General features: G+C 40.2%; 1 protein-coding gene across 5 annotated transcripts in view; it reads left to right on the forward strand.

Moving 5' to 3' along the window:
• Cdkl5 (cyclin dependent kinase like 5) overlaps positions 1-2,344 on the forward strand; it is a 169,987-nt gene extending 167,643 nt beyond the window's left edge. For all 5 annotated transcript variants that reach the window (XM_090326930.1, XM_090326931.1, XM_090326933.1 and 2 more), the window contains one exon: positions 1,949-2,344. In XM_090326930.1, coding sequence (XP_090183056.1) covers positions 1,949-2,335 — 387 coding nt within the window. In that variant the 3' untranslated portion in view covers positions 2,336-2,344. The remainder of the gene's footprint in view (positions 1-1,948) is intronic.
• Positions 2,345-12,578: the final 10,234 nt, after the last annotated feature.

Consider the following 12,578-nt stretch of genomic DNA (forward strand, 5'->3'; position numbering starts at 1 on the left):
CTACCAAGAAATGCCACATTTCTAATTAATTCTAGATACTTGTATTTGCCTAATAGCTCCAACTTATTAGGGCTATAAAAATTATCATAAATGTTGTGTTATCATACTAATTTTTGTGTTTTACCAAAAGACACTTTTGAACACATACAGTATACAGTTTACTGTGCTGCCTCTTGTGGGGAACCCACAGCTTTCTTGGGACAATTTTAGAGTGGTGATGGAAGATATCTGTCTGGAGCAATTTTCTTTGAATTGCTCTTCAAGCTTCCATTTTCCTGTTTCTCCTAATCTTGTAGTTCTTCCAGAGATTATATTGTTCAAATTTACTAAAACCTAAAATGTGTGTCACTCCAAAATTAAGGTTATTTCCTGAGTGACAAAGACCAGCAGTAGTTATTGGCTGTGTATTTCCAAGTGCTTTCTATGCCTCTTCTTCTTTTTTTTTTTTTTTTTGTGGTACTAGGGGTTTCTGAGTCTTACAAAGTTAAGCAAATAATCCGCCATTGAGGTATGTCCCCAGCCTTTTTTTACTTTATTTCAGACAGGTTTTCACTGAGTTGCCTAGTTTGGCCTAGAACTTGTGATCTTACAGCCTCTGCTAGGATAACAGATATATACATGCCGGGCTTCCTGTGTCTCTTCTGATAGTGATCCTCATATATCCCTTAGCAAGAGTGAAGGAAGAGGCAAGTAAGCTGCCTTTCACCGTGGAGATGCCTGAGGCTGAAGAATTGCCTAACAGACATTTATCATTGAGGGACAGACTCTTACTAGGACATTTCCTTCTGCTTTGGTATCAGGCTCCCTCCATAATGTAGCACCTTAATCCAGCAGGCATTCCATAGTGATGAACAGAGGCAAGCGGGGATTTTTGTGAGCCTATGTCAGGAATTGAAGGCCTTCCATGAGTAGATTGTGTAAGAGTATTATTAGATTAGTATTATATTAGATTCTATCTGATTTTTGCATATTTCTCTGTGCAGTATGTTTTAATGACCAAACCTTAGTCCCCCACTCCATCTCAAAAAGCTCTAGGTGTGGTGGCTCATGCCTGTAATCCTCGCTACTCAGGAGGCTGAGATCTGAGGATCAAGGTTCAAAGCCAGCCGGGGCACAAAAGGACCTGAGACTCTTACCTCCAATGAACCTCTAGAAAACAGCAAGTGGGGCTTGGCTCCAGGGTAGGGCAGTAGCCTTGAGCTGAAGAGCTCAGGGACAGTACCCACGCCAAGCCACATGACCCACTCCACCCCCCCCCCCAAAAAAAAACCAGGAATGTGTTAAGGCTTTGAATTATTAAGAAAAAAGAGGGCTGGGGATGGAGCTTGGTAGAGTATCTCTGTTCAGCATATATAAAGGCTTGGGTTCAATCCCTAGAAACATCAAGAAAAAAAAAAAAGGAGAGAGGAAGAAAGAGAGATATAAGAAAAAGAGCTATACATTTTTTGCTTTGGTGCATCACTGCCTAATGAAAGCATTCCTTTTTTTTTTGCATTACTTTTTTTTAAGCTTCTTTTACATCTGGATAGGGCTGTGTGCCCACATTTTAGCTAGTAAAATAAGTGGAAGATTTATATGGAGCCTTGGGAGATGTATTATTAGAAAGGGAGAAGCATATCCCTTCTTTTGTTCTTTCTCTTTTCTGGGATTGAAAAATGAGAACCATACTAAAGATAGGTGGCAGCTAGATTGAAGGAATTTAGGCCTTTGAGAAGCACCCCATTAACTCTAGTCATCTTCTATAAATTTGTAGGCTCTCATAAGGAAGGGACCGTAAATACAATCTTCTTTGAAGAAATTCAAAGAACAGATAAAGGCAGACTAGCCTTTCTAACCTCATGATTGTACTCTCTGGCTACATCATCATCTCTCATCTGAGTTTCATATCCTCCCAGATCCCTTGTGTAGTAGAAATTAAACCCTATATGTGTCTCATCCTTTCTTTCAGAGCCAGCCATTAAAATCACTGCGCAAGCTGTTACATCTATCTTCATCTTCAAATCACCCGGGTTCCTCAGACCCCCGCTTCCAGCCCTTAACATCTCAACAGACCAAAAATTCCTTTGCAGAAATTCGTATTCACCCCTTGAGTCAGGCTTCTGGGGGCAGCAGCAACATCCGGCAAGAACCCACACCGAAGGGCAGGCCAGCCCTCCAGCTTCCAGGTCAGATGGATCCTGGTTGGCACGTGTCCTCCGTGACCAGGAGTGCCACAGAGGGGCCTTCCTATTCTGAACAGCTGGGTGCCAAGAGTGGGTCAAATGGGCATCCTTATAACCGAACAAATCGCTCAAGAATGCCAAATCTGAACGATTTAAAAGAGACAGCCTTGTAATTTGTGCTGGGGGGGTATATGCCAGGTGGTAGGGGAGGGCGTGGGGTGGGCTAGGGAATGGGCTGGGTCAGGGTAGTAAGCCAGTATTTTCAGCTTTATGAAGGTGTGTGCAATATTGTGGGGAATGGGGGGGCATTTGGCTCCTCACAGCCACAAATGCTAGTCAGGGATCTTAGAGCCACAGGAGTTCCTTAGGGATTGCTACTCCCCACAGGTCTTGTGTGAGAATGGATAGAGTGTGCCATTGAGGAAGAAGAAATTCTTGCCAGTTTCTCCCCCTTACATTCCAGCTTTAGTGCAATCTCTGGTGAACTTGGGAAAGCTAGGATGTATCCTGGCACCTCAAGGGATAGACATATTCGTGTTGACCGATGCCCTTACCACATCTTTTTTTCTGCCTAGACTAAATGTGGGGTTTCTTGTAATCCAAGAATATCCCTTTGGAGGGTTAGTAGATGAACTGTATGTCTTAAATTGTTTTCTAAGCTTCCATATTTGATAGGATTTGTAATGTTTATTTATAATTAATATTGTACTGTTATAATCATACCTTTTATGTTATAATGTAAAGTTATTTTGAGCTGTTTGGAACATTGTGAAGACGTGGGACAGCTACAGTAGTTTCTATAAAAACTAAACAGTAACATTTATATATTGCATCAGGAGTATTTTATTCTCTCTCTATATAAATATATATGGTAATTATCTGTCTGTTTTATAAATATATTCATTTAAAGAAAGTATCGTTATGACACTATCTGCCATATTTTTATATACATTTGTGATATGAAGCGAGTATATACTTCTAATAAAGGGAGTTGAATTGTGGCTACAAGTGACTGTAACAGTATGAACCTTGCTCAACTTTCTGGCCCCAGCAGTAGCCTCTAGACATGATCCTTGGTAGCAGACAAAATAGAAAATCTCTTATAGACTCATAGGGGAAGATGGTTAAACAGGCCACTGAAGATTCCAGCAGGCCTCACTTCCCTCCACATATGCTAAGGCTCCAATTGTGTCCAGATAATGTTAACTCTCATATGATGGGAGAAGAGACAGAGGTATTGGTCATGGGTCTTTGCAGAGAGAATGTGCTCTTCACTTAACATTAGTGTCGAGTGTAGACCAAAGATTCGCCAGTGAACATTCCTTGTGAGGTTTTTGAGAGGCACCTGTCTATAGATCTTACAAACCAGCTCTATGCTCCTGAATACACTCCACCTCCTGGAGACTCTTGTATCCAGTTGGGTGTCTGAGATACACGTATGGCATTTCTACTTCTAAATACTTTTTTTGTTATTGCTCTTTCTGACCTATTTAACATGCTCCTGAAGCAATTCCAGTTATAGGGAACATTTATAGACGTAGCAAAGATTTTCTTCCCAGGACTCCATTTATTTAGCAGAATCATCATGCACACCTGTATATATACACACATCCCTCCATCAGAACAGGATCTATCTTTCTGTCATTTGATTGCTTTCAACTCCCAAGTTACTCCCCAGTATCGTTGAGACCTTTGGCCAGCAAGTGATACACCCCCATGTCTGTGGGCCATCCTTGACAGAGATCATCTCTACACCATTATCTATTAGTAGTCATAGATTTTTGAAAGTAGTCTCTTAGCAATAAGACTTTTAGAAATCCTTCCCACCCCTCAAAGGGGTAACTTCTCAGTATTTATTACTTGTTCCAGAATTCTGAGAGGCTCAGCCCCTGAATCAAGTCAGCTATTACTGAAATATGCTGACTTACTATTAACCTTTCCCCAAGGTTCTAAGAATCATAGCTCTGATGATAATGAAGTTTATAAAGGAAAAGGTCTTAGGTTCCGTGAAGCATAAATTGTACACATATTGCATTTTTATATAAATACTATATTGATGTGTATTGATTATATATAGAGGTCGTTTTAAGGTGCTTTTAATTTAATTGTAATAAATGTAATAGACACTGAAATGAAATTCAACTGGGTACTATTGGGGAAACAGTTTAACTCAAATCAATAGTTTTGCATGCTCTTGAGTTATTTTCCTGTCTTGTTTGTCACCAGTTTATTACTGTTTGGGTAGCTCTGAATTCTGGCTTTTTCCAGGCATTCACTTGGTTATTCACGTGTTATAGACCTTCAGCAGGTTTTTGCCTGGGTTCAGTGACTCTAAAACAATGTCTATTTAACTCTTTTTCGTACTTGATCTATACCTTGTATCCTTCCCCTCACAAACCAGAAACAACATTTTCCCCCTCGGGAAAGACTTCTCACTGTGCTTTGCACTTAGGAACTGCGCAGCCCCGTTGCCATGCTGTTGTGGCACACAAGGTTCGTGGTCACCTAGGGGCTGTTTTTCCATGTTGTCATTCTTGCTAACACTGGGATCTCAGATATTTGCAGAACACTTCTATTCAAGATGATTCTTCAAAGAAGGGCTACAATCCTTGCCTTCTACCTAGAACACACTAAACCAAACTAATGAAGAGTCATTCCATACTTTTTCATACATTCCCAGATTTGAGCCAGAAAATAGCTACAATACTTACATCTAGTGTTTCTGAGATAGCTCCTTTTCCTCTTCTTATGCTTTTGTCCATTCTGAATTTTCCTTGATCCTCAGTAAGCTGTAAGTGAACCTATAAATCTCATTTCTAGTATGTCGTTCTCTTCTTGATCACAAAGAGGGACAGTAACATTTTCTCTCAGTTCTAATGATCCCTCTTCTTAGCTTTGAGCTGCTCTTCTCTTTAGTTGACCTCACCGGGATGCAATCCATGAAAGGAAAAACTTGACTTAAAGTCACAAAAACTTGCATTTTCTTTAGGAAGGGGAATGTATGGCTTCTGTGTTTTCTTATCCACCCTAACTTCCTAAAGGGGACTAAGGTTGAATGAAGGCTTGTGAATACATTTGTTTTCTGAAATTATCTCCTCTCCCTTTTGAAAAGAAACAGCTTTACTGTTTTTCTACGATTCTCTGCTATCCTTCCTTTTTCTTCCCCAAAGTTCAAGTGAACTTTAACTGAGCTTTAGTAACTCTTAACTGAAGTTTATCCTCTTTTTAGAGCCCACAATCAAGAGAGTGGCTCTGGGCCAAGAAGCTCAAATGAGTTGTCTCTACAACAGTGCTTCTCAACCATAGGGTGATACTGCTCCCCAGGACATATATGGCAATGTCTAGAGACATTTAGTGGTCACTCTTGAGGTGGAGTAGGGGATGCTACTGGCATCTAGAAGAATAGAGGCCAGGAATATTGTAAAAACACCCTACAATACACACCATAACCCCCCAACAAAGAAGGATCCAGCCCCAAGTGTCGTCAGAGCTGAGGTTGAGAAACCTTGTCAAAGACTATTTCAGGCTCATCACTTTGCAGAGCTTGGATCTGGCCTTGTTCTTTCCCAGCGAAAACACTGCGAGAATGAATTATTCGACATCACATTCTCTTTAAGAATCTTCTACCACTATTCTTGAATCCTTGGAATCCTATTATTCATTTCCATTGTCTTGGACCTGCTAAAAGGTGCATACTTTGGGAGGAGCCAGAGTTATTTTCTATGTGTTTGAGAATTAAATGCTAGGTTAGCATCCTTAGACGATCTTTCATAGAGCCATGAGGCTATATCTGCCAAGCAACAGCCTGGCAAATTGGCATGATCTCTACCAACTGCTCAAAGACATCCATGACTTTTAGCAGTGTCTACTGAAAGAAAATGTCTGTTTTTTATTCGTCATTTAATAGCTCTTTACAAATATTAACATATGGCAGACCGATTAGAAGCAAAAAACTTTTATCGGTGGTTGTGATGTGGCTATTATAGAAGTATTTGTGCTGTATGCTTTGATTAAATCTGTTTTAAAACATGCTTAAAGACTCACATATACAGCTGTATACTTTAATTCTATGCTCAGAGTTACGCTGCTCAGTGTCTGGTCACGCTGTGTATTATAAAATATGTTGTGGTTGTAGAGTTAGCCAGTTAGCATGTTCCTAATCTGAAAATTAGTGGACTACACTAGGAAATGCTATCACATTTTCCCTTCTCAACACCTCTTAGTTGATATCATAGTATCCTCACTTCTTAAACTAGTTTTTTAGAATAAATAAGGAAAACAAAGCCATTTATTTTCTTCTAGCCATGTATTGAGAATGAGTCATAAGTGTACAACATTTTTTTTTCCAAAGGCCAGAGGATTGCTTTTCCAGTATGCAGAAGGCTCTGTCCGTTTCTGTTCACCTAGGTCTTGGTGGTGACCAAACAGTTGGAACAAGGGAAATAAATAGCTCATTGGTCAGAGCTGTACCTAAGCTGGAACTCAGGAAATCTGCATGTTCCCTCATGCTCAGCACCTGTGTTCTAGAGAGCATTGCTTTTGTATCTGGAAGCTGGTCACCTCCTACATGAAAGTGAGCTGTTGAATTCCATGTAGGTAACTAAGAACCACGGACTGATACTGGAATGTGGTATGTTACACTGAAGCAAGTCGGAGCATTGAAGAATATTCCTTTGCCTTCTTTAGTTTATCACTAATAAAGTATGTAGACAAAGAAAACTTATATGGTCTAAAGAAATAACATTTGCAGTTTGTTTGAAGGAACTGCAAGCAATACAGTACAAATGTCCTGTCGCTGCTCCCTAGGACCAGAATTTTGCCTAGAAGGTCCTTGCAGAGTTTTTCAAAGGCCAGCTTACTAGAAATGAAACAAGACAGACTTGTAATCAGTTATGGTTTCCTCCAGATGAGCTATAGACTATCTTGAGGTCATGCTGTCTTGGAAATCACAAGAAAGAAGCCATGCGGGGGAAAATGAAAGCCCTCATTTGTTTCTGTATTAACAATGGGTGGTGGGGGGGAACAACTCCAGATGGGTAGGAAACTCTAGGCCTACTGCCCCTGTGTGATTCTTTTTTTGTTGGTTTTTTTAATTGAATGTACTGTATAAAATGGTAGATTAATGTGAGAGCCAGTTCCTTGAGAGTCTTCATTCCCTACAGTGCTTTGGTAATTCATCAGCCTTAGGCCTGTTCCCACTCTCCCTTTCTCCTCTACAAGACACTGACCCCACCTTTCTTTGTATTTTCTACAGAGTGTTAAATATCCTGACCTACCTTACATTTTCATTCATCTGTTGTTTACTCCCACCTTGAAGGGAGGTTTGTCTCTTGTTTTGCCAGAAAAAAAAAAGTTTGTCACAGTCTGCACACTAGATTTGTAGGGCCAGCAGAACTGCAATGAAATTGGTTTCACTTTTAAGGCCCTTCATTTCCTCCAGGGAAAGCTCTCCACACCCCCTTTGATCCTTGATCCCATTTGGTCCTTCTTGGGAATCTGAAATCGGTCTCCATGTTGTATGCAGTTTAGAAGTTGCCTTGTTCGTTGCTCTTCCCAGGCAGAGTATCAGGGAGAAAGAGGCCTTATCTGTCCCTCAGTTCCCTCCGTTTTGGCAGACTGCTGAGAATCCCTCAGGACTTCTTTGCTAGGGGATTTTACTTCCCAGAAAGTTGATGTTATGTTTCAGGCATTGACAAGCTTGTCCTAGTGCTCTGCTTCAGGTCTATTCAGAAGAAACCCAGGAATAGAAAAGGTAAGATGCCTTGACTTTTGTCCCTGTTGAGGGATTAAAGTGTTTATTTCCAGAATTATCAAAAGCTCCAGTTAAACTCCATAGAGTTTCATGTGGGGGGAAAAAAAAAGATAGTTTTTCTGCTGAAGAATGTGTCAGTTCTCCACAATGGCTTCAATTTCCAAAATGGAAAGTAAAGCTTGAAGAAAATCTATTTTCCTTAGGGATAATCTAGTCACCAGTCTCTCCCTCTCCTTATTCACTCGTTGGTCACTGATTGAGTCAGGCTGGAAGGAAGGGGGATGTGGTGATGGAAAGAAGTAAATTTCTCACTGTAAACTTGCATTGATTAACAGATAACAATTCAGCCAAACGAAATTGTTGCCCCAGATTCCTATCTCCAAGAATTGCTTCATGCCATTTTGAATTCAGGTAGTTATTCTGTATATACGTAGACAACTATTCAGAGCTTCTTCAATCTCTAGTAAGTTTGAAGGGAGTATCTGGGAAGACATAGGGCAGGGTGACATTGAGGCCCTGTTCATTCCTAAAAACAAACCTAGGGATAAAGCCAGAGGGATGTGACATCCAGTTTGTGGTAAAGAATCAATGGAAATTCTTAATTGCACAGACTTTATAATCCATTATATAAAGTGTAATTCCATACTTTTTACTATGGCAAGGGTGTGATGTGGTTGTTAATCTTTTTAATTTTTGAATCCAAACTGAATTTAAAGTGTTACTTAAATTCCTCACAAGCTACTTATGAACCATTTGTAAAGTGTTTCTATAACTCTTTGTATCATGTGTTGGTACATCTTATCAAGTTTTTTCTGGCATGTATTCCATTCTAAACTTGTGTAAAATTTCTATTGTTGCTGTAAATATTACTCAACTATTACTCTGTGGTAACCTTCATTATCAGCATGAAATCGTTAATTTTTACTGAGCACAATGTATTTTTGAATGGATCTTCCCAAATGTCTTTAATAAAATGCAAATTTTGCACTGACTGATGTGACTGCCAGGCCTTCCCAAACTTGAGCACTGTGGTCTTTCTTGCCTTTGAACCGCAAGCAGCTCCATTTTATTTCTTTCTTTGTGAAAAAGAATGCATTGGAATTCAGATGAAGGATAATGGCCCTTTGAAATTGTAATTGATTTAAAAGAGAGAAATCAATGTAAAGCTAAGCAAATCCTATTACTTATTGATGTTGTTTTGTTCTGTTTATAAAGTTCTTTCCTCATTATGACATGTTGAAAACTGTGGTTTGTTTTACGCAAGTACACCTTGTTAGAAGCTCTCTTGATGGTGTGAGGAAGATGGAGAGCTGATTCCACCTCACAAGCTCAGTGCTACAGGGAGAAAGCAAAGGTGAACAGAATCCTAAGGGTTTCTGCTTTTTCTCGAGTTAAGGTCCAGATGGTAAACATCAGGGTCTCTATGGGCTATAAGAGATCTATTAAGAGTACTACAGAGGGCTGGGAGTTTGGCCTAGTGGTAGAGTGTTTGCCTAACAAGCACGAAGATCTGGGTTCAATTCCTCGGTACCACATACACAGAAAAAAAGCCAGAAGTGGTGCTGAGGCTCAAGTGGCAGAGCTCTAGCCTTGAGAAAGTCCAAGGACAGTGTTCATACCCTGAATTCAGTCCCCAGGACTAGCCAAAAAAAAAAAAGGAAGCACTAGAGAAGTCTGTGCTTACCACATAATAGGTTAATGTATGTCACTGTGTTTTTGTTTAAAGAACAAATAAACATGAAGCAGGTACTATTAATTTCCCTATTTTGTAGATGACAAACAGGTTTACATACCTTGCATTAACTTGCTTGGAGTTGCCCAATTTGGAAGTGACATGGATAGGATTTGAAGCTAAACTTGTTCATTGCAAAACCCATATCCTTGAAGAGCATTAAACAGTGCAGCCACTTTGTCTCCATATGTCAAGAATGATATGGAGTATAATGATGGTCATATTCAACTATTGTTTTCCCTTTAGTAATTTAGGTTTATTCAGTTAATTCCAAAGTCCAAATTTAAAAAAAGAAACACAATTTCAACCTAGAATGTATGAACATGCTTGTCTGAAGGTACTCCAGGTTTAGAAACAAAGCCAACTTAGTCAAGTGAAAAATAGGATATGTGTGTTGATGGGTAAAAGTACTGATGGGCACAGTAATATACCCTCATGATGTGAAACATGCTCAAAGTTCACGACAATTTACATACCACCTTTATCTTTTCTCCTAGCAGGTGATAATTGACTTGATTGAGAATGGACCATTTCATTGAAGCAGATAGATCACTGGAGATCAGGGATGCTGATGATGCAGTTAAATGCCTAGGATCTGGATTCACATAGCCTGACAGGAATCCTGACTAGCACGTACCTCCCCTCCCCCCTTCTCTCTTTTGCCAGTCCTGGGGCTTGAACATAGGTCCTGGGCACTGTCCCTGACCTTTCTCAAGGCTAGTGTTCTACCATTTGAACCACAGCTCCACTTCCAGCTTTTTTCTGTATATGTGGTACCTAGGACTTCATGCACGCTAGGCAAGCTCTCTACCACTAGGCCACACTCCTGGCTCTAACATGTAAATTTCATGTGACTTAGTGCATGATACTTAGCTTCCGTATCTCTGTTTCCTTTCCTTTCCTTCAATCGAGACTATTGTAGTACTTTCCCTGCAGGGCTGTGAAGATGTAGTAAGGTGCTATGAAGCATTTGATGGAGTCACTGTGAGTATTGGCTATTACAACATTATTGTCATTAATTGCACCACAGTTGGCAGTTCTAAGAACTAGGAAAAGTTTCACTGGATAAATGCCAGTTACAGAGAACTCAATAATTGTATCTTAAGCACTTGAGATAAATGTATCCTAACTCCTCTTCCCATTAGTCTATAATGTAGTTTGTACTCAAGAAAGGTCCAGCATGAGGCTGTACCAGAGAACACAAAGGAAATAGCACCCCTGTAAATAAGCTGTTCTATCAGAAGGCCTTAGCAACTATGCCTCAACTATGTCTCAAGTGGCCTTCTCTCAGTATCCTTCAATGGTTCATTTTAGATGGACAATCTTCTTAGTTTTGAAGAATATATTGTTTAGTGTATCTCTGATTTGAAATACCTCCCACACCCAGTATTCTACCTCTAGGTTACATCCTGAGTCTGGAGAGCCACTTGAGCCACTCCTCCAGCCAACCAATAGTCTTTTCAACCAATGGTTTTTGGAAAACTAGATAAGTTGGGCAAAGAGGTAAATGTAAAAGGTAGAACTATAAACCTTGGGGAAAAAATTAGTACTAAATCTCTATGACCTTGGGTTGACAGTGGTTTCTCAGATAAATGACACTAGGAAAAAAAAAGCAGGAATAAATAAATTGGACCTCATTTAAAGTTAAAAACTGCCGGGCGTCGGTGGCTCATGCCTGTAATCCTAGCTACTCAGGAGGCTGAGATCTCAGGATCACGTTCCAAAACCATACTGGGTCATGAAAGTCTGTGAGACTTATCTCCAATTTACCACAGCTCAGGAACAGCACCCAGGTCCAGATATCAAGTCCCATGACAGACCACAAAAAAATTTAAAAATGGTGCTTCAAGGGCCAGGAGTTTGGCTTAGTGGTAAGAGTGCTTACCTAGAATGCACAAAGACCTGGGTTCGATTCCTTGGTACCATATACATAAAAAAAAGCTGGAAGTAGTGCTTTGGCTCCAGTAGTAGACCACTAGCCTTGAGAAAGCCCAAAGACAGTGCTCAGGCCCTCATTGCCCCAGGACTGGCAAAAAAAAATATGCTTCAAAATACTCAATCAAGAGTTTAAAAAACAATGGATGATAGAAATATTTTCAAGTCATATATCTGATTGAGAAATTATGGGGCCGGGAGTTTGACCTAGTGGTAGAGTGCTTGCCTAGCATGCACGAAGACCCGGGTTCGATTCCTCAGCACCACATACGTAGAAAAAAAAAGCCAGAAGTGGTGCTGAAGCTCAAGTGGTAGAGCTCTAGCCTTGAGAAAGTCCAAGGACAGCAATCAGGCCCTGAGTGTTTGCCTAGCCTACACAAAGCCCTGGATTCGATTCCTTGGTACCACATAGAAAAAGCTGGAAGTGTGAGGACAATCGTGGGACATGCTACAGACTCCCATGCACTTCAGTCATGTCTGCCAACTAGTCACCCTCCAAACCTTCAACTGTCTACCTGACTTAGACCAGGATGTTTATGGAAACTTAAATGTAGACCTCTTCCCTTTCCGCATTCAAGCATGATTTTTCTGAAACCATATGTCTGTTTTCAATATGGTGAAGCAAAATAGAATTTTTCAAATTCTCAGGGCTCTTTTGTGTTCCCTGGGGGACTGCAGCTTTCAGTGTTATTGAGATTTTTAAGAAAAGAAAAAGAAAAGAAAAGTAGAAGAGAGAAAGCAGCCAATTGCTCCAGCAAATTACTTAGGCTTTTGTAAGAAAATTAGTTTGGGAGATGTTTTCTTTGTTCTTATTATTTTTGGCCCTGGCAAAGAGGAGAAAGTGATCATTTTTCTTTTTCTTTCGTTAAAATTGGAAACTCTTATTTTGCATGTGTGTGGATGAAATCTTCTCTCTGCCTTTAAAAGCCTCAGTCATCAGAGTGGCCAGGCGGTTCCCCTTACACACACATCCTCTGCTCACCGGCCCGGGTGTGCT

Source organism: Megascapheus bottae, chromosome X (assembly GCF_031878675.1).
Source record: "Megascapheus bottae isolate mThoBot1 chromosome X, mThoBot2.hap1, whole genome shotgun sequence".
Taxonomy (NCBI): Eukaryota; Metazoa; Chordata; class Mammalia; order Rodentia; family Geomyidae; genus Megascapheus; species Megascapheus bottae.